We start from the raw sequence: 27,644 nt of genomic DNA on the forward strand, positions 1-27,644 counted from the left end.
GATGAAGAAATAATTTTTTTATTTCTCCCCTCCAGGGGGTCTTTCGTGGGCTCTACTGCCCCTTATATGAAAGTAGGCTGACAGGAAAGGGGGGAAGACATGCGGCAAATATCGGCGGGTCTGGGAATCGAACCTGCAACGAGGACTCGAGGCCTCCAAACATGGGTCGCGCTATCCCCTACGCCACCACAACACGCCCCAGAAATAGTATTTTTAAAAGCTTCACAGTTTGTCCTGAAATTGTCTCATCAACGTAGCTGAAATCTTTGGCACATTTCTTTACCAAGTCATTTAATCGCATTAAGGTGGAGGCTTCGACATCACTCCGTATCTTTGTAAATCCCGGTTGCTTCATTCAGTGTGACTTACTCAAGGAAAATCATGGCCATTCTTTCAACAGCTTTATCCGATGCGTTTCGCCGACAGAGCTTTCAAACATGGTTTGTTCTGCTTTTCTGCTTTAATTCCCCTTGTCAAAGGCCTCTCAGTGCAGCTCACCCTGGTTGGCCTCAGCTTGTGCCCACTGTTTACAGGGACTGTCACCGGGCTCACGAAGGACTAAACAAAAGGGGGTCTGTTCCTTTTGTGCTGTCCAGGTTTGTCTGCCCCTCTCTGGACACAAACTGAGGAGCTATTGGAGGGGATTTGACCTCACCAACCCTACAGCATAGGAAATAAAGCACAAGAATCACACACTGAAAGAAAGTGATGAAGAGTGGAAGATGTGGATTTTCATTCGAACCCCTTTTAATGGTCCCAGTTAGAAGCTGCTGTATTGTAAACACCTGCAGCCATTAGCTGGATCTGTCTGAGCACCGGATAGAAATGTTTACAAGTCCCCATTGAGAGGCCTGTTAAAATCAAATGGAATCTGGTGTACAGAAAAAGCAGTTGCAAAATGTGAGGTGTTTTAAACAATGTAACTGAAAAAAGCAGACAAGAATGCTTTTGAAGACAAGAATAATAGTATTAAGGTGGGGATTGGGGGGGGAGTTATACTGCATTTCAATTCCCATTCTTTAAACTTTTTTTTTTTTTCACATTTTGTCATTTAACGAACGATGTGTTTTGGGGATTTTATGCAAAAGTCCAGCACCAAAGCGGAACATAATTTCACTGAATTAATTGGGTTTTTTTTTCACAAAAATATGAAAAGTGTGTTGTGCATGTGTATTCGCCATTGTTACTATCATATCCCTTAATAAAGACTAGTACAAGCAGAAGTATTCAAAAGTAATCTATAGCAATTACTAATCAGAGTCCACCTAAACGCTCCAATTTAATCGCTGAAAAACATTACTGAACAAACAGCATTGTGAAAACCAAATAAAACAGCACGAGAGTCAAGGAGAAAGTTGTGGATAAGGTTTAAGAAAAGTTAGCTTTAAAAGAAAAAAGTATTTAGTTTTGAAAAGCTCATACAGGACTGCTCAATCTATCATCTAAAAATGGAAATTTGGCATAACTGCAAAGCTACCTAGACGTGGCTGTTCACTTGAGCCAAAAGGTCAGGAGAGGAGAAAGCGCAAGAAGCAACCAAAAGGTAACCATGGAGGTGCTGCAGGAATCTACTGTACATCTCAGTTGGAATAATAGGCTAAATTACAGAAAAACAAATCCAGACAAAAAACACACATTAAAACACATAAAATAGAAAGCAATAAAAATAACATGTCAGCTCACGCTGGGTCAAAACCTATTGAAAAAAGATGCTTTAAAGAGACTTTGAAGCTGAGAGCGAAGAGGCCTGTCTAATAGTTAAAGGCAATATACTCCAAAGGAGTCACAACAAAAACAAGTTGATCTCCTCTACGTCTCTACCTAGTTTTTCAGACAACTAAAAGCAGCTGATTGCCTGTTTTAAGAGCTCGCAAAGGAAGATAAGTCTGGTGTAAATCATATAGGTACTGAGAAGCAAGACCATATAGACATTTATAAGTTTTTTTAAATTAACTCTTGGATGCCCAGACACTTCACAAAGTGGATTGCAATATTCAAGATATTCAAGAAAGAAAAATGATCACAAGTAGAAGGTGCAAACCATCAGAATTGCTAAAAAGCAGTTTAAATCTGTAACTTTAACAATGTTAAAGCAGAGCAGCAGCCATATTGGATAGTGAACTCTGGACAGCTTGCTGACCTCCAAATTTCCCAGTAAGAATTCCAACTTCAACTGGCATTCTTGATACGTTTCCAAAAGAAACATAAAAAAAAATCCAACTTCTGAGAGCAGACATGACGCACCACAAGTGTTTCATCTATCACAGTGATACTGACAAACTTACAATAACCCATCATTTGCAAAAAAAAAATGGGAAATTAGTTTAATGTCTGTATACTTATACTGCCTTGTTAAACTCTCCTGTATTAATTCTTTTGAGGTTCCCATGCTTGCAGGGGGCCCTAAGCAGCCACAATTTTTGCATATACCCTCGGGCTAGCTCTGACTGTATCTGTGCCTTTTTGACATCAAAGAACAACAGACTATAAAGCCTGGGCTCAGACCCACATGACCCCTTGTATTCAGACAGTGCACCTGCAGATTAGGCAGCGCAGCAACTGCATGTTGCAACGGCTCCCACGGTATCGAAGTAATCCCGGACGAAAAATTATTACTCTTTTCAATGATGTGTGCTTCTAAACCTTAACTGAAATCACCAGTTTTATTGCTGCCAGTGAATCCTCGCAAACGAAAGGAATTGAAGTGCAACAACTCATACTGAAGCACCATAATACACATCCCATATTCACTTCGTTTTGTATTTTGCACGTGTCGCTTGGAGACCTTTTCCAACGGGCAACAAGGCAAAAGTCGCTCTCCTTTCAGAGAGAGAGAGTGAGAGCATATGCGCCCTCTTCGTCCCTCTTTCCCTCCTTCTCGTACTCCTCCCAGCGCTCAGCGCCTCCTTACAACTTGTTTAGTGAAATGCATGCGCTCGCAGTCTCCTCTCCGCAGTTGCATGCTGCACCGCAGTTGGTAACTTTTGACCACAAGGATTTGAATGAGGATAGAGGCACACGCTACTTCAATCCATCCAGAAAAGTGATTTATTAAAGGACTTTTCCGCTGACTTGATGAATCACTTAGAAGGGTTCCCCTCAACATGAGGGCCCGTAAGTGATTCTTGGATATTGATTACAGAGCTGCTTTGCTGTTAAGAGTTCCATATATTTTCTTCTGAGTTTCGGCGACCCGATATTGGCGCAATTACGCACGGAGAGGCGCAATGGCACATATTCTGGACAGGCGTGCGCCCGTTTTGCTCTTGCTGTGGAGCTACTGCGTGCTGGCGGATATAACCTTTACGAACTTCACCTTGGACAATGAGTTCCACTCAAGTTTTATCCACCGCCGGCTGAAGAGCCAGGAGCGCAAGGAGATGCAGCGGGAGATCCTGTCGATCTTGGGGCTGCCGCACCGGCCGCGACCTCACCTCCACGGGAAGCACAACGCTGCCCCGATGTTCATGCTGGACCTGTACAACGCCATGTCCACGGATGGGGACGAGACGAGATACTCTTACCCTTACAAACCCATTTTCACGACACAAGGCCCACCGATTGCCAGCCTGCAAGATAACAACTTCTTGAATGACGCTGACATGGTCATGAGCTTTGTGAATTTAGGTAAGCTTTATTTATTCAAGTCTTCATCAGCCTCTTTTCTTCCTTCCACAAGAAAAAGCTATATATATATATATATATATATATATATATATATATATATATATATATATATATATATATATATATATATATATATAGTTTTTCCCCTTTTTTTTTCTTTTTTCCAAGTTGCGTCTGCTTTTCATTTAGATTGAAATATGTGAGAACTGGATTAGGGTCATTTTTCATGCCATGTCTTCTGTAAGAACAGCTTATGAACTCTTCTGTTGCAACACCTGTGCGCGCGCGCACAATAACTGTGTTTATAAAACTAAAGCGCAGTTTCCCAGCTAATACCAGGAGAGTCAAATTCCACTGAACCCCTTTGTTAAACAGCTGAGAGGAACTATAATTTTCAGGTGCTTTAGTTGCGGATGAGGGAGCAGCTCGCAGCTAATATGTCAGCCAGGCCTTATCTGAAGAATGAGTCAACAGAGGAATGGGTTCAAAGTGCACCACCAGGTCCCCCTTTCACTCTAATCTGGAGACATCCCTGCAGAAACGGAGATATCAGAATAATGCCAGTCAGCAGCGATTTCAGCTGGTTAGTTTAATCAGATTTGTTTGCAAATGAATGAGTTGTGACTTTGTAGCATGCACTTCACATCGGTAATTAGTTTTTTTTTTTTTTTTTAGATGCAGTGCTTTACCTCGTATTGCCCCGTTCAGGCATGAACTTCAAATTATTTCAATGAGATTTTATTGCATGGGGATACACAATGTACTGAATAATTGTGGAAGAAAAATTAATAGGTTTTTGAAATATTACAAATAAAAATCAGTGAAATATGGCGTGCATTGTGTCCGGGTCCTCTGAGTTAATAATTTGTTGAACCACCTTTAGCTGCAACGGTTGTCAGTCTGGAGCACAAATGATTGAAACTGTTGCTCATTCCTCCTCAGATTCTAAGTGGGGCTTATGTGAACATCTTTTCATGTTTTACCACAGATACTCAGTTGGGCATCTGGGCTTTGACTGGTCCATTTTAACACCTCATTATGTACTGATCTAACATGTTCTATTGCATATGTTCTATTGTTCTGCTTGAAGATTTAAGATATCTGCTCCATTCTCAAGTATTTTGCTGCCTTTAACAGATTTTATTTCAGGATTTCCCTTTATTTATCTCCTCCTATCTACCTGTAAGCTCTAACTACCTTTACTGTCTGTTATCAAGAAAATCATCCCCACAGCATGATGCTGCCAGTATCATGTCTCACAGTGTGCAGGTAGCTTTAGTCAGGTCCTCATAGCACTATGACCAGAGCCGCATCTTCCAAATATATATATATATATATATATATATATATATATATATATATATATATATATATATATATATATGTATATATGTATATATCCCTACTTGCTTTCAATCCTGGAAAGACTATTGTGTAAGTATCTTGGCAAGAAAGAGGGAGGTGACACTGACTCCCTTCACTGCAATGTGTAATTACTGTGGGAGCTGATGTATTGTGACTATTTTCAACAGGCTGCAGCACAGATGGATTTGACCACATAGACTTACAAAGTCAAGAAGCAAGGCTGCAGCAGCCTCAAGGGGTAGTGGAGGGCTTTGGAGCCAAAAAGACAAGAGATAAACCAACTCTTAGGGCTTCTGAAAGATGGCTTCCACCAGAAAAAGGGGAAACTGTTTTATTGAATATATGTTAAAAAGTAGCAGAAGGAAAGTCACACTTCTGTTTTTATATCTTGCAGATAATCTCATTTTAAATGACCTTTGGTCAGATGGAGCCTTTAAGGCATATGTTCATGTCTCTCATTTAAACACAAAGAGGGTATTTGTGATTACATTCTGTCACATGCTGCAAATATCAGTGTTTTCTTTTTGTTTTGTTTTTTTTGCTAAATTTTGTGTTTTTATCATTAAACATTTGTGAAAGACCTTTATTTCATTGCTTCATTGCCTTTCACTTGAGAGAAGGAGGAAAAAGTAAAGGGAGAAGGAGAGAGAGAAGAAAGTGATGGCAATTAAACTGACTGTGTTTCCTCTCTAAATTCCTTCTTTTCCACATTTGCATTTTGTGGCTTTTGTTTTCTCATTTAGGTTGTCTTGAGAGCTAAACAGGCACAGTTTTTATTTCAAAAAACACTCCTCAAACTGCTGCATGACTCTGGATCTGTAAAGCCAACACATATAAGTCAGACTTTGCACCCTGGTTGCAGCAAAGGCCCATTTTCAGACACTGACCTCCGTCTTTGTTAAAGTCCATATATAAGTCGTAGAGTGATTCGCTGAAAAAGCCACCAAATGACTTAATATGAATTTTTTGGCTAATCCTTCTCAAGCCGCTTTGTTTTTGCTTCTTGGAGCTCTGTTGTGAATCCAGAGGAGCCAGCTGAGGGTGTGTGTGGGTTTTTTGGGACAGACCCCAGGCCAGGGACGTCCTGTATTGAGTCACTGGAGTTTAAAAGCCCAGCTGTGTAAATGACTTACAGCATGCATTCAGAATTCACACTGCTACATGCAAACACAGGTCACCCAGGCACTGGGTGTGAGCCAGACACGATCATGCAGCAACTTAACACAACACGCAAAACTCTGAAGCTGACCACACAAAATGATACTGTCTGTCTACCTGTAGTGATTATTTACGGTGGTGCTTTTGGTCTCTGGCAGCATTAGCCCTCGGCCATTGTCTGCTAAAGCATTTCCTCCTTAACAAACCGCGACTTCTGTGGCTTTTGGCAACAGCTTTGGCCTGTAAAGTTCAGCTTATGTTGAACTGATGCACACCAATCCTTCTCGTCCCATTGGAGTAAAAACTATCACTCAGCCTAACTTGCATAACCCATTTAGATCTTTTTAATCAGAGGAAACTTGCTATTGAACCTTTGTTGTTTGCATACCGGATGACTAAAAGAGCAGCAGGCTCATCACCTGTGTCTGCACGCGTGCATGTGGGGGTGTGTGTGAGGGAGGGAGTGGGGATCAGACCCTTTACAGTAAGATGTTATCACGAGGTATGTTAGTCACAGCTTCCTTGTTTTCCCTCTTCTCATGCAACCCCACATGGACTATAGATGTGACCGAAAGTTGGAATGACACAACTTTGCAGCAAGTCGGAGATCTAACAGAGCCAGAATGTCTCAGTATGTCTGTTATTTGATTGAAGATGAAGGCAAGACCTTTCACCCTGTATGCTATCCTCAAAAAAAAAAAAAAAAAAAAATGCAACAAATTTTTTCTTTTAACATATTCAGAATTATCCAAACTCTCACAGCCTCAAGCTCCAAGGCTCCAACTTACAGAGTTAAAGCTTTATGATTTGATGTTTCCTAAAGTTACATTTATGACATTGGATCTCAACACAGCAAACACATTGCAGCACAAAAATATTTATATCATATAATTTGAGGGTGGGTATGCTAGTGCTACTCATATCGGTTGGTCTCCAGACCCACACAGCGTATGGTAATTTTTCAAAATATATGTTTGGGTTCACTTTCTTTATTTCTCTTAAATTCATTTATTCTTGTTTTGTCTTTATGTAGTAAGAAAATATTACAATGACCATATATGTAGGTTTATTTGATGATAGATTGTATTTCCTTATATAAATTCTGCTTTATGTTGAGCCTTAATGCTGGATGTAGGCTCTTATCCAGTTTGTAGGCTCTTATCCAGTTTTTAGTGTGTTTATAGGAGAGATTATACCTTGCAAAAGTATTTACACCCCTTCTCCCATTTTTTATTAGCTGCTGAGACAGATCAATACAAAGTAGTCCAAAGTAATAGGAAAATAAAAGTGTGTCATCCATTTGTGATTTGAATTTCAGCTGCTAAATCTCTATCAGCTTTGCATGTCTTGGGGTTGACCTCTGTTTGCATATTTGTCTTTGGAAAATGGCTCAGTTTAATCCAGATTAAAAGGAGAGAGCATCTTTGAACATCAGCTCTCCAGTCTTGTTGGTGGCTCTCAGTTAGATTTAGATCTGGATTTTAAATTGGTAATTCTAACATATGAATATGCTTTGATCTAAACTCTGTAACTCTGCAGCCAGAGCTACAGAGAATTGGTAGCTTTGTAGCTACTGATTCTCACCACCTTCCTGCTGAGGTGGTGAACCTCCATGTCTGGTCTCAAAATTTCTGCAGCCTCTAAAGGGTTTGTTTCAGGTTTTGGCTTGTGCTTGACTCCATTAGCCTAAAATCTTGAACTTGTTTTTCTATCCCTGCTAAAACAAAAAGAAAAGAGAGACAGCTTACCCGCAGCATGATTCAGCCACCACCATTATTTCATGGTGTGGATGGTGTATTGCGATCAATGTGTACTAGTTTTTGGTCATACGAAGCATTGTGCATGTAGGCCAAAAAGATACATTTTTGCTCTTATCTAATAAGATCCACATACATGGCATATTAAAAACTGCATATATGACTTCTTTTTGATTCCTTTCAACAACAGCTTTATTCACGCCTCTTTTCCGTACAGGATAGACCTGTAGCATGTAATAGTTGTCCTGCTGACAGTTTCTCCCACCAGAGCAGCAGAGGTTTACCGAACCTGCAGAGTAACCATAGACATCTTAGCTGCTTCTCTGGTTCATGTCTCCTTTGCCCGGCCTGACAGTTTAGGTGGTAAATTATGTCTTATTAGATTTCTGGTTCTGTTATATACTTTCCATTATTGACTGGGATTTTCAAAGCTTATTGTGCTGTAGCCTCTGCTTTACACTTGCTGTGTTCCTTGGTCTTCATGATTCTATTTTAATGTTCACCAATAAACCACTGAGACCTTCATATAGAAAGCTGGATCTGTACTGAGCTTAAATCACAAATGTTGAATTGTACTAATTAGGTGCCTTCCTATTTGTTCCAGTGAGATTTAGAGCAGAAGGTCTGAATCCAAATGCACATGTCACTTTTTAATTGTAAGCAATTTAAAATCACGTATCAATTCCACACCATTAAATATATTTGAAGTTTGAGTTTTATGTTTCAAAATGTGACAAAGGCTATGGGGTATTAACTTGTGTTCATTGACTCATCCAGAAATGTCATTCTGTCTGGACTGAGACTGTTGTTGCGGCTGCAGAGGAAAAACATGTAAAAACGAAAACAAATATCAAACCACTGGGAAATGTGCTACTAGAGAGCATTTTAATTGTTCAGTGTTCTGCTGCTGTTAATCTGCACCAGATGGGATTCATCTCTCAGGTTGAAAAACAGTAAACAAATTAAGTTCCGCTGGAATTTTTTCCACACTCATTGCTCCACTACTCGTGTTGTCTCAAACTTATCATGTTTCCAGTTCCACTTTCACAGAACCAAGGCATGCTAAAGTCATGCTTATGTGCAAACCAAGTAATGAGAGGAGGCAGAGGTTCTCTGTGTTACCTTTGTGACCTGATCCGTTTCGCCCGTTTACTGCACCCATCTCTTCATGTTCCTTCAGTGTTATTTTGTGGCTTACAGGCAACATTGTGAACAGCAGGAAGGAAGAAATGTCAAACTGATAAATTAGTTTAAAAATTTAGAGGCTTTGGCTTTCGGACAGAACTCTGTCACCAGCTCGCTTTCTTACTACAAACTCAGAAGCAGTTGTGTCATTCTGTTGTAACATCACAGGAGCTCAGCTCTTGTTTCACAGTTAATCAGGCTCTAATCTTTTTTTTTTTTTTCCATGAAGAGCTTCAATATAATTTTTAGCAGCAAACTCATATCTCTCCTTCATCCTCTCCCCACCCTTCTCTCTGTTGTGCCTTGCATTCCTCTCAACAGTGCTGCCTGTGGTGCTGAGGTTAATACAGATGTCTCTCTCTGTCTGTGGGCCAAAGCAGCTGTGCAGAGAAACTTTATCTTTTCAAAGTCCAACAAGTCCCCTCGACTCACCCTCCACCAGCACGTCTGGCCCAGTGTCCTGGCTGTTTTCAACCCCGCCCCCTCGACAATCTGACACCAGATATCCCCATCTGATATCCTCCTGAATGAGCCGTATTGATTGGCGGTGCCGGCCTCCGAGTTTTAATTAGTTAGTTATCACATGGTCCCTGCAGTGTTTTCTGGGGTTTAGTCTTCAACCTCCCAATCTAGCATTCACCTCCAAAGGTTTACAACTCCTGTGCTTCCAGACATAAAACATTTCAACACTTTCTCGAGTTCTTTTGTATGTTTTTCCACTCCCCACCTCTCTTCTCACACACATAAGCTCATAAACACACACTTTTTCTGACTGTTTGTACCTCTTTTTCTCAGTACCTCTTCAAACAAACCTCTTAAATTCAAACAAAAAAAAGAGAGTTTTATTTCCTTAAATCATGCTATATATTGTCGCCGGCTTGTTTAAAAGCGGATAAATCATTGTCTTTCTGACTCTAAACCAAAAAGGTTTCTCAAAATATGTCTGATGCAGTCTTTCACATGTGGACAATAGAAAAAAATCAATGTGTGCTGAAGGCCACGTTTTTAAACTCTGTGCATGGACCTGTCCTTAACAGGGTTTGTTTGCCTTTTGTCCTCTTCCAGAATTATGTAGTCATTTGAGTGTGCATTCCCGGGGGAGTCGAAACACACGCATGTGCACGCCTGCATACAAGTGCAGAGAAATGTGCGCTCAGTTTTATGTGGTCAAAAGCAACATCTCTGCAGCCAATTAGTGTTATTGAAGGCATGTTTTTCATTGCTGCTGAACAGGGAGTGTGCAGAAGCAGATAAATGCTGCAGCTGGTACAGACAGCCCGGTCTTCCCGTCAGGTAGTTACTCATACAGGATTTGATTTAATGTATCAAGGTCTGTTGTGGATATACAGCTGCATGCTCTTGGGGTATGCTGTCAGGTTTTTTCCCCGTTTTTTTGTCAAATTGGTATATGCAGAACTATAAGACTATATCCATTCTTCTTCAAAAAATAATATCTGTAATCCATAATTTAAGGACTTTCCATAAATTTTCAGTCATATTTAGTTATGGGTAAACTTTGAACCAAACCATTCCATTGAAGCTCTGGCTGCATTCTTAGAGCCATTGCTCTGCTAAGGTAAAGCGCCACCTCTGCCTCAAGTCTTTTGCAGCTTCTAGACATTTTTTTCCAGGACTGTCCTGTATTCAGCTTCTTAGGGCATCTTCTCATCCACTCTGACTCGCTTCTCTATCTCCGATGAAACTTCGTCTCCCTCTGCATAATGCTGCCACCTGGTTTGTGGGTAATGACAAGTGTCGGCTTTCCATCACATGCATGTCTCACCAGAACAACTTCTTCCGCATACTAACAGTGTCCCGTGTGTTTTGTTGAAAACTTTAAAAATTACTTTTTTTTCAGTTGTGGCTTTTTCTTCCAGATTCTAATGACTCAATTCTTGGGATATTGCTTAATCCTGCTTTAAACTTTTCCAAACCCTCTAACCAGACCTGGTTGATGTGTCCGTTAGTCTCTCTGATGCTGTTTATTCTCTAACAAACCTCGAAGGTTTTCACAGAGCACCTAAATGTATTCTGAGGTTTATACAGGTGAACTCTATTGTAGTTTCGGTTGTGTGGATTTTATGGCTGGATTCAAATACATGTCACATTGAACTTATTAGATTTTTCTTTTAGGAAAAAAAAAGTAAACTATGTGTCATTTCCCCTAAACCTCACAATTATCCACTACTTTGAGTTGGACTATTACATAAAATCCCAAAAGCACATTCAAGTTGCATTTGTAACATGATGAAAACTCGAAGCAGTGTGAATACTTTTTTAGGCACTGAGTACCGATAAACACAATCAAAAGAATCTCAACCTGCATGAGTTTCAGGCGTCTTTACAAAGTCCACACCATGCTAACCAGAAATACCACGCTTTTTATTTTTCCATTTATGACTTTGCAAACTCACCTGTTGAACCCAGGCAACCCAGAATGACATCTGGTGGTACACAGCCTCAATGTGCTTGGCCAAGTTGAGGCACTTGCTGGGAGAGATGATGAAACACGCTGTGGGTGGGACTTGATAATGTGGCCAGTGGTCAAAAAGCACAGATGTACAAAGCAGCGGGTGTTCTTGCTCGGCTTCAATGATGGAATGACCTGCTACTCTGCCAGGAATGCTGGGCTCATCAGAGTTTTTTTTTTTTCTACTAAGCTCACTCTTGTTTTCTAAGTCTTGATTTTCTCTAACTGTAGCCCCAAGCCCTCACAACAATCAAGATAATTTGTCTCTCTAATTATTTGTGGGGAAAAAAATAGAGCTAGATAATGCACTTAATATTAGAAAAAATATTAATTCCACCCACATAGCCCCTTTTATTTTACCATCTGGGCTACTTTGGCCAGGACTTATCAGAGAACAGCAGTATCTAAGACTCCTCTGCACTCCTCTGACGATGGGTACCAAGCAGTGAAGCTCAGAGGGCAGATGTAGGCCAGAGCACAGCCAGAGATCCTGGGACCAATAGCTCCACTGCTGCAATAACAAATATAACGCTCTTTGCTTGGCACTGGGGCACTGGTAGGGCAGAGGTGACAGGAGGAATGAAGTGGGAACAGTAGATGAAGACAAAAAAGAGGAAATGCCAAGAGAATAAATTTTTTTGATGTATTTAAAGTGCCTTGAAAAGTATTCATTGACCTTTTTAGCATTTTTTTATGTTACATATAAAAACCTCAATATCATTTATGTGATAGACTGTCTAAATGCAAAGCAAAAACAAACGTCACTCTGAGCATATCACCCCCATGATGAAACATGGTAGTGGCAGTATCATTTTGTGTCAAAGTCTTCAAGAGGGACTGAAAAATTGGTTGGAGCTAATCAGTTATGTAAAAGTGAGAACTGGGAAAACCTGGGAAAAATATCTGTTAATGGCTACAAAAGACTTGAGACTGGGCAAGAGTTTTCTTTTCAGCACAACATTGACCCTAGATCAAAGCTGAGCTTCAAGCACATTCATGTGGTAGTATACCTGAAACGTAATGTAACTAAAATGTAAATAAAATTTCTGTAAATGTTAATCATCCAGTCTGACTGATCTTAAGATATTTTGCCCAAAAAATCAGCCATAATTTTTTTTTTTTTATACAAACCCTAAAAAACGTACAGCTATGTTTGCAGCAAAAAATTGTTTGACAAAATATTGACAAAACGCACAATATGCATTTAGAATTTTAGGTTTAATTTTGAAAACCATGTGCTATTTTTTAGTGGTGAGCCTCAATTAAAATTTTTAATCAAGTTAATTGAATTAATCACAATCGTTTTTTTTAAATCAGACATTATATATCAACAAAAATAAGCAAATCAAACCACTGAACAGACATATTAGCTAGGTATTTGTGTTTAATCTGTAATTAAGATGTTAAAGGTCCAGCCCTAGTTATTTTCTTTCTTCTTCAGACTTATATGCTGCTGTGGTATTCTAAATAAATCTATCATTTTAACTGGCTCAGGAAAGCAAATTTTGGTTAAGATCTAATACAGTCAGTTTATTGTTGTTGAAAAGGTTTTCCAAACCAAAATCTGAACTATGACTTGAATGAAGACCAACTAAGTGGAAATCAAAGAACTTTTCCACACTTGTGTTTGATTCGTTCTGGTAGAGCTGAAAATTAAGGTGACAGAACTCTCTGATTAGTGGTGCCTCACCTGTGCAGCAACAGGCCTTTGTCTTTTAGAGTTAATGATTATTATGGGACTGTTTGAAAAATTGTCTTCTGGTTCCAGTTGAGCATAATATTCCACCTTCCATTGTACTAATTGTCATACGTATTTCATTTTTGTCTCCACATCTCAACTGGTTCTGTTTAATCATTTTGTTGTCATATTGTAATTGACATTTACTATTTAGGTTGCTGGTGACTTTATGCTCTGTGAAACACTTTGGTGGTTTCAAATACCTTATAGTAGCTCATAGACATCCTAATAAAATACATTGAATTTTGTGATAGTTAAGTGTTAAATAAAGCACCATGGTGCAAGGGACGTTATTTTGTGTTAGTACCTTCACATAGCGCCTGCATCTTGGATGTGGGGTTGCAAAGGCTTGTGAACAGAGCAGTTATGACTGTTCGACACAGTAAAACCCTATTTCGAGCCACCTATCCTGCCCAGCCACCAGCTGCACTATGAAATGTGTGTTAGGTCTCCAAACAGAAAATTGCGTTAGCGGAAGCCTATAATGCTGACCAGAGTTCTCAGAAGGCTCCAACATTTAAATAAAAGCCTGCAAAAGTCAAGCAATGGCCGCGTACAAGCGGTTTTATGACAAGTGATGAAACACTGCATTGTGTCAGGATGATATACGAATTGGCTGTGACTTGTCTCTATTTGCGCAGGAAAAACGAGCAGCTGCCATTTCCATCTATTTCCTCTGGAGATATTTATTAGTGAAAAACCAAAGTTAATAGGCTGTGAGAACCAAAATAAACAACAAGCTGATAAAATCAAAGTGCCAATCATGTGCGTACAAGGTGCAGCACTGGGATGCAGAGGAAAATCTTAAAATGTTTCCCCTCCTGCCAACGAGCGCACGACATGTGAGTTTTCCTGAGGTCTATAATAGGAGCTGGCTTGGCTCAATGAGGAGGGTGTGGTTCCTGTGGCCTCTAAATTAAAGAACATAAAAACAAGGGGATGAGGAGACGAGGGGGTGAGTGGGGTAAAACTGAATGGCTGCGGTATGGTGACTGAGTTGTTTTATCCGGGAGGAAGTGCAGATGGTTAAAGTGGTATTAGTGCTTGGAGATGCCGTGCTGCTTGGCACCAAAAGCTCTTTTTCTCTACACTCCTGCTGTGCAGCTCATTATGTCGCACAACAGAATGAAGACTGATGAAAATGTAGTTATGTTGTTGCCAATCTCACTAAACTAAAGCCTTTTTAGCCAAGTAGCATTGTGTTGTTCACCCTCACCCAGAATAGATCAGTGTGAGGGAGCTACATATGTCTAAAAATTATTAAAAATGGGGATCAACAAAGGAAAGAGGAATATTTTTGTAATTTTATTTTAAACGCGAATTTTCTCAAATTAACAAAATTATTTTTACTAAAATTAATTTCTTCAGTTTTCATCATTTAGTCTCACACCTTTCAAAAACACACACACACACACACACACCTCTACATTTAGTTGTACAAATAAATCTTTTCTTCTTTTGTAGATCGTTTATTCTAAGTCTTAAAAAGTAAAGTTGTTTTAATTTTAGTTTTTAGTGCAGATCATAGACACTTTATCAGCATTTTTACATATTTTTGAACTATGCCTGCATAAGCATTGAGTCTTTATGTTTTTATTAGTAGGCATATTTCTTCTAAGAAGAGACCTAAATGAAAGAGTGCCCCTTTATGGATTCTTATTTTTTGATGTATGACAAAAGTGAAACTTTCAGAAACCTCAGAGTTAAATTCTCAATTGTTGAAAATGCGACATGTTCATTTATTCATTCTCCACCTTAATCTTGGTGATATTTCTGTAGGAATAGATTATTCTATGAAAAACCTCTGGTAATATAGCCAGAGTTACATTAAATCAATTTGTTTTGGTAGCTAATTCTATACACAATTAGTTTTGCAATTTCTTGCAGTTTTCTCTGACTTAGGAAAATATTTTCCAACAAAGCTCCAGTACCTGTTGTGTTTCTTGCGACTTCACTTATCACTGAGCAAATATTAAGTAGTTTCTTATACAAGTGTGTGTGTGGATCATGCACCCAAAGTGAAATGGAATTGTGCTCAGGGTTCAGTTTTCATCCACGACAGCTGACAAACCAAGGAGAAGATGGCTGAGGAGTCTGAATAGAAAGTGAACTCCAAAATTCATATTTACAACTTTCACTTTGTCAACAAAAATTTCACAGAGAGATATTTCTGTTCTGGTTTAGCTACAACTATCCAAGGAAGAAACTATGGTTGCTAAAATGACAAACAGCACTACATAAGGCATGGTTTTATTTATTTATTTTTAGAATAAAATAAAGATTAACATGGTTACATTCTAGTAACTCATCAGTGCATAGAACACTCTTTCTACCCCTGAACATATCTTCAATAAAAATTGTCCCATAAATGATAGGGCTATAGATTCGGATATAGAATTATTAAACTCAAAATAATTTCCAGATCATTCTAAAATTAAATCATATTTTTGACCTTCATCTGAGATGAGATCATTCAAAAACGTAATATGCTGTTATTCAAAATAAAAAGTCAGTTCCTAAGATCATCCTCCTAATCTTTGAAAAAGAAAGATACAAGTATAACTACGTTATCCTGTATGAAAAAATTATAGTTCCATGATTGTTTGTTTGCATTCACACCATTAGAAAAAGCTTTATTACATATAAGAATGTTGATGATTTCATGAAACGCATCATCAGCTTTTCATAAAAGGAAAATGTGTATTTGTAGCGCATTACTGCCAAGTAATAGGTATTTATTTTGAATTTATTCAAAATAAATACTATTCTGTGGTTAGATTTGCAGGAATCTTTACATTTTTGTGACCGTTAATGTTGTTGTTGTTTGTATGCATCTTTGAGAACTAAAAGTCAGCTTTTACACAGATAGCTTTTTTTCCCCCTTACAAGTAGTGTGTTGGCAGTCGTGTGAGAAAACAGTTTTAATATGCTTGTTATTCTCAATTTAACTTTAGGCAATAATAAGGTATCCTTAGTGGTAGAAAACATCTTGGTTAAGGCTAAATTACATTTATTTTGAAATGCTACTTGCACGGCAATAACCAATTTTTTTCGTATGACTCACATTTACCGCTTCCTGATTGCGTTTACAAAATGCAAATAGTTTCCTTAGAGAGAACTTGGCTGAGGTATTTAACTGTTCTAGATTTAATCCACATTAACAAAAAATTATAAACAATAATAATTAAATAAAAAGATTTCAAAAGCTAATCCCTTGCCCTGATGCGTTTCAAAACTTTTGATTCAAATTTTAGTACAACGCCATCCAAAAGTATTTTCACACCTTGATCTTATTTTTTTACATATTGCCAAGTTGGAACCACAAACTTTACTATAAATGTTTTTATGATAGCCATTGTCAGGGGAAAAAAAGTTATAAAAAGACCAGACTTAGGCAGCAAAGAAAACTTGTGGAACAAGATGCGCTGGTCAGATCAAACCACAATTAAAGCGTTTGGCCTACGTGTAAAGTTCTGTGTGCAGGAACACTGACACTGTACATCACATTGAACAGTTCTCGCCACCCACCGTGGTGGCAGCATCATGCTGAGGGGATGCCTTCTTTCAGTAGAGACAGGGAAAATAGTCAGAATGGATGGGAAGGTGGATGAAACTAAATTTAGGTTCACCCTCTAGAAGGACAATGCCTTTAAAGGTGCAATTAAAAAGTTAATTATTCAAAAGCGTATTTATTTTAGCAACTCATTTCACAAAGTGAAGCACAGTTTTTAAATTAATTTAGTTAGAATCGGATGTTTTCAAGCTTTTATGTCTTAATTATAACATTCCATGTGAAGTTAATGAAAACATGATACAAGAAATGAGTATTTTATCAGACCACTAGAAATACATTTTTAATACAGAGATGTGGGGATAATGTATAATGATAAGTATCTGCTCTAAAGTTGTTATTTCCGAACAGTGCTTTTAATCTAATTAGAACACATATTCTATTTTACCTGCACATGACCACAGAATGGTTTAGATTATCTATTTTAAGGATTGTTAGGTTAATGTATGTATAACTAGTAAAAAGACTGGTTTTGATTTTCTTCTCTGCCTCCCCATCCGATAGTGAAATTTCAGCAAAAAGTCAAACTATTCATTTAAGTAAAGAACCCGTAACACAGCTGAAGTAAATGAGAAAAAAAGTACCACTTTGAGATTCTTTTTTCAGTAAAATGCATTACTAAGAGCTCCAGGTTGTTTATATATCCTGTATAAATCTGTGGTCCAGAGTGCCCAGTGAAGCATGAGGTGGAACCAAGCACAGGAGTTTATGGGTGTAGAGGGCAAGCAATTTTGATGTCTGCTGTGAGAAGGAGGGTAAAGAGGTCAGCAAAGCCGGAAAAGTTTGGCCTGACCGCAGGTCTTCAATGTAAAGGCTTTTCTTCCTGTGGTTACTTTCTTTGCTTCCAGTTAAACTCGTAGGCATGCATTAGTGACTGTACACGCAGACACACTCTGAAAACAGCCTCGGAGGTAATGGTCACTAAGTGTGAGTAAGTTATAGTATTAAACTCTCTTGACCCTTGGATCTGTCACAGCCTATGGTGCAAATACATCATGCTGGTATGATGTCATTAGCACTTGCTAGTGAACAGGACGTTTCCTAATGTGCTAATCGCCCTTTTGTGGGTACTCAATCCAGCCCAGGAGTTCGAACTGTCTTTATTGTTTATAGGACAAACATCATAAAAAAAAGTCTGCCCCTTCCTTTTACTGTTTTTCTTTGCTGGTCTCCTTTTAGAGTGTGGAAACTTTGACGTGTTTTGGGAGTGCAGTTTAAAATACAGAATAAAAATACAGAGTTCCTGGCATATTCTCCCATTTATAAGCCTCATACTCAATTTGTGGAATGATCCAGCTCCTTTTGGGATTTTAGTTAACAGGTGTCCTTATTAGTGTAGCTCTCTAGGGTGATGTTGTGGCAATGAACTCTCGGAATTGAGGGAAGCAAAGCTTAAGTCGACAGTTGAGAAAAGTGAGAGGGGTGCTGAGGGTGAGATCCCCTCCCGGCGAGGAGCGGAAGAGTGCAAATAGGACTGAGGGGTGTGAGGGTGCCCGACAGACACTTGTGCTAATGTGAGCCGTCAGATATGTCTGCTGTCGCTCCGGAGCCTGAGGTGTTGTAGAAGTGTCTTAGGTTCACATGATAGCAGGAGAGGTGGAGAAAGGATGTGGGGAAGAAGAAGGAAAGGGGGGAGAGGAGGGTAGACACAGAAAAAAAGAAAATCAGCCTCTTTATCATCAGCCGGACTTTGTTCTTAAAGGAATAGTTTGGAGTTTTTGAAGTTTTGTTCTTTGAAGTTGTCAATAGTAAAACTTCCCTTACCTATGGAAGACATGTCAGATCATGATGCGTTTGCAGCAAAGTGAATAAATCACCAGAACAGAGAAAGGGTAACAAAGAGTCAGACCCACATTTCAGCTGATTTACCTTTGGAGACAACTTTAACTGAAATGTTAAAGGGGATATGATTTTATAATGCAGTACCATTTGCTTTACCATTTACAGAAAATAGACACAGAGAGCTACCGAGCAAGTGAATATATTAGAACAAGAAAGCATTCATGATTTAAACTTGTGATGTGTAATGCACAAATCTGCTGCAGGAAATATCAGTAGATATTTAATCTTAAACAAAGTAATAAAATCTTTATTGGATGCCTTTAATTTAAAGTATGTACAAAAAAATATGGGTACTATCTCTGTCTAATCATTGATAAGTTTTCAAACTAAACTGAAGGTGTGTTGACGAAATGAGAATGAAACTCATAATAATAAGGTATAAGTAGGTGTCAGTAGGTTGTTAACCTCATATTCTGATGACTCCCCTTCACTTACCTGTCAGCTGGCTGAAATACTTACAACAAAGACAAAGTGGACGGCTGGAAATGTTTTTGGTGAAGAACATCAAACAAAAGGAGCGCCTCCCACCATTTACATTATGTTTGCACTATTTAAGAAAAAACAGTAAAAGCAATCATATAAACTTATATGCAACCTTTATACATCTTTGTTAATATAGTGATAGAGAGAAACTACTTTATTTTTGCTTTAGGTTATTATATCTCATGTTGGCACATACCTAATAACAAGTTACCTCAAGTCCTGACTTTATCTTTTATTTTTACTCACACAACATTTTTACTTTTACACATCGTTTAGACAGGATTATTGGCTGTTTGAAGGAAGGAAATCAGATCTTGGAAATCCATTACTTCAAAAAGCTCTTTTAAAGTCTGGCTTACTTATAGATTTATTTCTCTTTCAGAAGCTACCCTGAGGTAACTCATTTTATCTGGGAAAATATACCTGGCAGGAATGACAGGATAAGATTTGGATCAGATTCATTCAGAGGTTAACATCCCATCAGACAATGATTATGAGTACACTTAACAGGTGTGGATTTTTAAAGTCTGTTGTTTTTAGGTAAAGATGCACTTTTTCCTGCCCAAGACTACAACTAGATATCTTTAGACAAATATTGTGCTTTGCTTTGCAGTTTTTTTGCCATCAGAAAAAAATACATTCAGATGTTATCTGATTTTTTTGAATCACCAGTTGCTCACTTCAGTTGAAGCATGTCCCTCTGTGCCCCTAAGACTCTACAAGGTTGTGTAGACAGAGCAGTTGGTAATATTTTGTTATCAAATAAGCTCCAAATGAATCCTTTGAGTCTGTTCTCCATCTCACCCAGCAAAAGAGAAGCTCTTGTGTGCAGCTATGTGATATACAGTAAAATAAAAAAACAGAAAAAGACTTTTCCTTTTTTCAGTTTTAACATTTAATTTTTTTGTTTTTTAAGAACATATTAGTTGATTTGAATTGTTTGTAAATGTCAAAACTTTAACACCTTATCCAAAACTGCCCTGGAAAACACAGTGGACAATATGGGTGTTACTGTTTCAATACAAATTTAGGTACTTAATGGTAAAAATGTATGTATCTAATGTCATAGATCTGTAATACTTTAAGTGCAGAAACTAACTATGGAAAAGAGCACACTAATTTAATTATAAAATAAGTAGAAAACTCACAGGAAGCATATTATACGGAGCACTGGCAGCGTAACGGTACAGAGGAAAGGCTGGAGAATGGCAATGAATGCAAATGAGTTAAGCAGGTGATTTGGAACAGCTGCAGAGGACAAAAAACAGGGAGGCAGAGGAATGGTATAATTAACACAAATCGATGTTAACTAGACACAAAGAAAACTACACATCTACTGTGGAAAAAAGTCTAACATTAATCTTAGACTATAAACTAAAATACACAGAAAACACAACACAAAAATAAGTAAGAAACCTAAAGAAATGAGCCTGTATGGCAATACCTTACTAACAATAATAGACAGATAAATTAACTCAATATGGCAAGACCTTTCAAACTTAAACAAACATCAAAGAAATGATCAAAACATATCAAACACCTGAAAATAATGTTCCAAAATCATAATTTTTCACTTGTTCGTTTGGCTTAAAGCTTGCACCATTAATACAGAAACAATTCCATTTTTTCTTGAAAAAAACAAACAAACTGAAAAATAAAGTTAACTCATTCTCATAGAAAACTTGAATGCACGTGACATTTTATAAGTTAAACAAAGTCTTCATTTTCTCATTTGAGAAAAAGAGGAGAGAAAAATCCCACTTTGGACAGTGAGGATATTAGCATTTTAGGTCCCAATGATAATTTTCAAGTAAGCAGAATTACTGAAAGGAAGCTCTAACCATGAATGGAGATTAACACAGAGCTCTTTCAGCAGTCCCCCTCATGGTTACCAGGAGCATGATAAACTCTAGGAGGATGGAGCAGACTTTGCCATCTCACTATGTCTGAGTTTGCTGATTTGCACGTGTGTGGCCAGCTCACTGTGTAAGCTCGCTTTTCTCTTTGCATGTGTCTGTTGTCGTGTCTCTAATTATGGATTACAGAAAGCCATAATGATTGTGTTTGTGTACGGTGACGCACAGGACCCGTCACTTTACAGACGCTGAGAGTTTGTGACTGGAAGAGATGCAGCTGAATTAAATGTGCACGACTCAGAGCAAGGAGCTCACATGGCATCATAGGGTGTGTTCGCCAGATTTTTGGTGTGTGTGACACAGGTGGGGTGATGGCTACTCACTTCCTTCAACAGGAAATCATAAATGCACCCACTTAGCTTTAACCTTGCCTCTTCCTCTCATCTAATGACTGCCATACTCCCTCAATGGCCTGTAGGAGAATGGAATGGCAAGCCGAGTCTTTATTGTCCTTCAATTGTGCTGATAAAATCCATACATTAAAGGGTGGAAATGAGACAAACAGTTACTTTGTGAGTTTTACAGCAGTGTCCAGCTGTTTTTATGGGCAGAAATGAAAAATAAAAATAAAGGAATTCGCTGTAAAAAATGTGGGAGGCTGCTCAGTAAGCTGGAAAACAGGTCTGGCTTTCTAAACAGAGGGCAGTGCACCTGCACTGGAAGACATGAGGTGGCAAGAGTACCAGGAGCAGATGAAGAATGAGAAGGCATGGAGCAGTGAAACGTAAAATATGCAGTGAGTGGGGGGAAGTTGACTTAATGTCTACTTCCCTGCAGTGGGTTTGTCTTTCAAGTTAAAAATGCCAACATCTGTACCCTGAAGGAGATATTCCATTACAGTTTGGGATCTTCCTGAAATGCCTTTTCGGTTGTGTAGGTGATTCCCCCATCACTTGTCTTAAACATGATATGTATTCATTCAAATCCACCAAGGGGAAAATGTTATACACCTCAAAGAAAGACCACATGCATGGAAAAATTCTATGTTTTTACTTAGAAAAATATCCTGAATGTCGTGGAGCGATTGATTTGAGCAGGAATATGGGAAATTCAGAACAGGGTTGATATGAAGCCTTGTACATATCAACAAGGTTTCAACACGGTTTCATTGCTGCACATTTTAACTTTATTAAAAATGAGCAGCAAATGAAGTTGTGTAAACTGCTTTAAAGGTTTTCTGTTTTTCTCATTTTCTCATTTATTTCCCCTTACAGATTATTAAATGTTTTTCCCCTTTAAACTTAAATGTAGCAGATAAAAACAAATTATAATTTCAGTCAAAGAGAAAGCAGTTTTCAAAAGATGATTTCATTTATTTATGGACAAAAGTATCCAAACCAAGCTATGTGAAATTGTAGTTTCCCCTTGTTGAAATATGAATTAATTCTCTTTAACCACATAACCCCTGCCTGACTACTGAGAGACCTTTAGAATAAAAATTTACTTAACCATCCCATGGTCTTAAGAGATGGGTGGATGGTTATCTAGACCCAACAAGTTATTTACCTACTGAGTGCGCTTTTACAATGTTTTTTATTTGTGTTTCATAAACATGGGATGGGATTGTCCCATCCCATGGTCACCGACAGTGGGAACACTCGGTTCCCACTGAGTGTTGTGCTAAGACTGTGGGATGGTTAAATAAGACTAGCATATTGTGGGGTAACCTAAGCTGTCACTGCATTAAATTGCATCCTTACGGACAAGAAAAAATAAAAAAACACCAATGATTGAACAGATTTGTTATATCCAGCTGGTTTGTGTTGTACTTTATGGTGAATGTAGTGGTTTTTGGTATCTTAGTCTTAGCGGGAGAATTACCAGATACTGTTGTTTCCATCTTATCTTCATAGCACTCTTTACCCACCTCAAAAATGAACCTGGAGTGGTGATTTGGTTCATTTATACATGTTTGAGAAATCCTTGAATCTCCCATAGCATCCCCAAATGGTTGCCATGGGAGCACTTCATACAAAACTCTGTCTATTTATCCAAAGTTCTCCCTTGGAGCTTCAGTCCCAAGCTGACTCTACCTCCCTCCCCTCACAACTCCTCCAGACGAGCAGCAGCAGCAATTACCAAAGACCTGGTGGAACCGTGCCTCTGCTAAGGCAGAGGCAGAGGAACTGTGCCTCTGTAGTTTTTTTTGATAGTAGTAAAAAAAGTAGGGTTTTTTTAATCAAAAAAGTAATTTTACTTTTACTTATTAAAAGTAGTTTGATAAAAAGTATAAAACTACTTTTTAGTCCTAAGAACAGTTGTAAACGACATCATGAAGGAGCATTGCGTGTGATGATGTGCTAAAGGGGTCATTTCTGAAAGGGTGTGAGCTTCTTAAAGAGTCTTTTAAAGAGTGTGTTTTGGATTATTTCTAACTTGGTGTTGTGATTGAATTTCAACTAATGGTTGGTATCAGCTGGCACAGAGTGCTGGGGCTCCATAGCCTGGCGTCCACCGTCCTCTTCTATATCTTTTTATATGTTCAGTTGTATTACTTTGAAGAGAGTGGAAGTTATCTTTCCCACAGAGTTTTGGTTTTTAAAATTTTTCCTATTTAGATAAAATCATATGCATTTACTTTCTGTGGAAAGAACAATAAGATCACACCACCAGCTGAAGCCTGAAGTCCTGAGTCCTCTTTCCAACATTTGACTAAATCTTACACTGCTGGCAATATGAAGTACGGTAGGCTAAATAAATTGAAGAACAGATGAAGAGCAGCCCAATTTACATCTTTCAGTCTAGCCATTTCTAATTATTTAGGTTCTAGCAAACCACAAAGAGAGCCATTATCCACAAATTGAGAAAAGATGGAACAGTGGTAACCCTTCCAGGAGAGGCTGGCCTATCAAAATTACTCAGAGAGGATGGGCAACTGACTCATCAAAGAGGTCACAAAAAAACCCAGAACATCCAAAACAGCACATTTACTTTCCTTAATGAATTCATGACTCAGCAATATAAAAACAGACCAGGTGAAAAACCACTGCTTCTGCACTCAATTGGTGCACTGAGTTGGGCCTGTTCATAGTAATCCAAAATGTCATAAAATACAAGTGCTGGCAAACAAGGGACTGGAAAAAGGAAATAAATGAGGTACATGGGTTAGAGAAACTGATAAGAATAATGTGTAGTGAAGTTCACATAATTTGATCACCAGATAACCAAGATTTCTATAAATTTTTTGGACATGCCAAAACATTTCTAGACTAAGAGTACCACTGCTGTACCACTGTTCTCACATGCCATACAAACTTTACGAAGAATTACTGCCAAGTTTTTTTACATTTGCATGTTAAAACAAGAAAATACAGCAAAAGGAAGTATTGATCTTTCTATGTAACTGTTTCTTTATGTGATTATGATTCTAGTTTATCAAACACTGCAAAAATATTTAGCTATTGACATTCAAAGTTTTGCTGAGTTGTTGAGAAAACGAAATTTAAATTAAAATAACCTGAATGTGAATCCCAGATGAGATTTATCATTACACAGAAAGTTATACGAAGAGAAATTGATAAACTCCTAAATGATTCTCTAAAGGCAAACATTTTTCACCCTGGGAATGTCCTGCTGTGACTTAAGAGGAACAAAGGTAAGGGAGGGGGCTTCCTGGTGGCGCAGGATGGACTGGAAAGCAGCGATGTGGCAATAGGAATGACGAGGCAGTGGGGATGGGGTACAGCAAATATGGAGCCCCCAACTCATGAGAACCAGATGAAGGGCAGACCGGATGGCTCTCTGGGGCTCTGTGAAAGAAAAAAAAGAAAGGGGAAAAAGCGGCTCATAAAACTGTCAGAATCTGCTTGCATCTCTCTATCATGGTTCAGTGTTCGCCAGATGCGTTGCTTTTAATGCAACGCTTCACGAATGTTTCTGTCATCGGCCAACGTACATATCTATCAACTTGTCAAATCTGGCACTGACTCAGAGTCCGGCATCTTATATCAGGTCCTTACTAAGTTTGAAAGACAACAATTAATTTTAATACAAAATATTATACCTCTCGTCTAAACCCACATAAGCTTTGGTTGTTTCATACCTCACAAAGGACAACTCCAGTTGGTCTGATTTGGGAATGCTGTCTTATTTTTGTTTCTGTGCTTTTTTGCAGTGGAACATGATAAGGAATTTCTACCTGTGCGGCGGCATCATCGAGAGTTCAGATTCGATCTGTCACGAATCCCAGAGGGTGAAGCCGTCACCGCTGCCGAGTTTCGTATTTTCAAAGACTTCATCCATGAAAGCTACGATAATGAGACCTTCCGCATCAGCGTCTACCAGGTGTTGGAGGAACATTCTGACAAGTGAGCTCCATTGTGTGGTTTTGTGGTGAAATGATGTCCAGGATTTTAGATGTCTGTTTCTTGAACAATGTTTTAGCTTTTATTTTTTCACAATCAGTTAACAATTTTACCTTCGGGTAAGGTGAGTTGACCTTACCCGCAAAATATGCTTGTCCATACCATACATCCAGGATAATGGATGTACTGTAATGCTTTAGATTTCCAAAAAGAGCGTGTGAGACTTTCAATTACGTATATTTCTGCCCAAACATTGCTAAAAAAAAATTCTCACTAAGTTTCATTTGGCAAATAGAAATAATTGTGTTAAATCTAACTAACCTAAAAGAGGAGAACTTTAGTCTGATTTAACTTCAGATCGTGCAAAAAAAATAAAAAATTGTGCTGCATGTAAACTGTAGAGACAATTACATAAAGAGTTACTTTTTACAAGGGCTTTCTCTAGCTTTCTTCGCTGAAAACCACCACAGTGAAGCTCCCTTAATTTTTTTTCATCATGTCCTCACATTTTCCTAACTGTTTCACAATTGAAATTGAAACGGGTGAAATAAATGAGTGAGGAGAGAATCAACTGTGGAAAAGAAAACATGAGCTACCATCATTCTAGGAAATATTTAAGTGTAGCACTGCTTTAACCTGGATCTCATTCTTTTACATTTTGGTGTAGTTAATGTTGATATCGTGGCCACCTTCTAGTGAAGCATAGCTATTACAGCATTTATATTATTAGAAAACATAATAGCGTCATCGTAAAGGTTTTCCAAGCTCTAATCTTTGGAAATAATACCAGTCAAAAAGGAAGAAATTGCTTTGTTGGGAAGGATGAACAGCTTGGTGGATTTCACAGCTAATAGTAATAAAAGTTATAAATTAACGACCCCAATTTCATTACTGTGTAGTTATTTAGGAATTCTTCTGTAACTTTAGACCATTGCAGTCTTAGTTGTTGGCTATTTTCAAGGATATAAAAAAAGACTGTTTAATTTTTCAAACATTTAATTTTGTGTTACAATTGACTTAAATGACTTTCCTCTTGAGGTTTCAGTGAATATAATATTTGCAAAATTCACATAATGCAACACCTACAAAATAAAACATTTAATTAAAATTAAGTTATCAAAGCTTTGAGTTTTGGCAGAGTTTTACACAAAACATTTCTGAATTTCTGAACTAAGGCTTTGCCAGAAGGTGTATAACTCAGCTGCTTGGGCCTTTCATTTGTCTGGAGGGAACAACACAGTCATTTATTCCTCTGCCAGGGAATGGCTTGTGTACATGAATGGAGCAGGACTCTGTGACACACTATCTGCTCAGTCAGAAAATAGGTCAGGATGCATGAATGCCCAAATGAAGAACAAGGGATTTTTGCTCTCAAATGGTGAAAGATTAGAAACCACAAAGTTTGACAATAGCATCAACTTTGATATGCCCTATTTCTTTTTCTACTTTTTTCACAGTTTTTTTTTGTTTGTTCCTTTTTCACAGCTGTGTTTTTTTGTTTCTCCTTTTCTTCCCTGTATGCTTTCTGGTTCGCCCACTGAATTCCACTCTGTGATGGACTGTGTGTACCATATGAAAGGACCGCCCGTTTATAAAGCTATTATTGTCAATTAAGAAAATGAAGTGCTCCCCTGGGCCTCACCATCTGGAGCCCTCCTCACCTCCCTCAATCACTCTCTTTGTCACACTAGTACAGTCCTCTCACTCTGTACATTCCATGACTTGTTGCTTCAGTCAATCACTCAGTTACAATTTCTTTCCAGATATCTAACTTCTAACTTTATTTTTTCTGTTTCCCTTCAGGGAATCAGATCTCTTTCTGCTAGATTCCAGAGTGATCTGGGCAGCAGAGGAGGGTTGGTTGGTATTTGACATTACAGCCACCAGTAACCACTGGGTGCTGAACCCCAGCAGAAACCTCGGTCTGCAGCTGGCCCTGGAGACTGCAAACGGTAAGAGACATTCATGTCAGGTAAATCTGTTACATAATGTGATTTTTGCACAGTGACATGTTAAAAAAAGCAAAAGAAACAGAAAAAGGTATAGGAGAAATAAAATCATAAAATATCTGCTGGCAGATTTAGACAGGAAACATCTGTTTAGAGTTTCACACCTTTGCAGACAATTGAGCATGATCGCTGCGGTTGGCTCTGAACTATTATAAAGAGCAGTAAGCTGCACAGAGACATCTTTTAATAATCTACTGTATTCGTTAACATGAAAAAGTT

At 38.3% G+C, this 27,644-nt stretch overlaps 1 protein-coding gene across 1 annotated transcript in view; it reads left to right on the plus strand.

The window, feature by feature from the left end:
* The first annotated feature begins 2,929 nt into the window (after positions 1 to 2,929).
* Positions 2,930 to 27,644, plus strand: part of bmp7 (bone morphogenetic protein 7) — a 32,304-nt gene continuing 7,589 nt past the window's right edge. The window contains exons 1-3 of the mRNA XM_005805679.2: positions 2,930 to 3,627; positions 25,227 to 25,419; positions 27,220 to 27,368. Coding sequence (XP_005805736.1) covers positions 3,228 to 3,627; positions 25,227 to 25,419; positions 27,220 to 27,368 — 742 coding nt within the window. The 5' untranslated portion in view covers positions 2,930 to 3,227. The remainder of the gene's footprint in view (positions 3,628 to 25,226; positions 25,420 to 27,219; positions 27,369 to 27,644) is intronic.

The sequence above is a fragment of the Xiphophorus maculatus genome, chromosome 1 (assembly GCF_002775205.1).
Source record: "Xiphophorus maculatus strain JP 163 A chromosome 1, X_maculatus-5.0-male, whole genome shotgun sequence".
NCBI classification, from domain to species: Eukaryota; Metazoa; Chordata; class Actinopteri; order Cyprinodontiformes; family Poeciliidae; genus Xiphophorus; species Xiphophorus maculatus.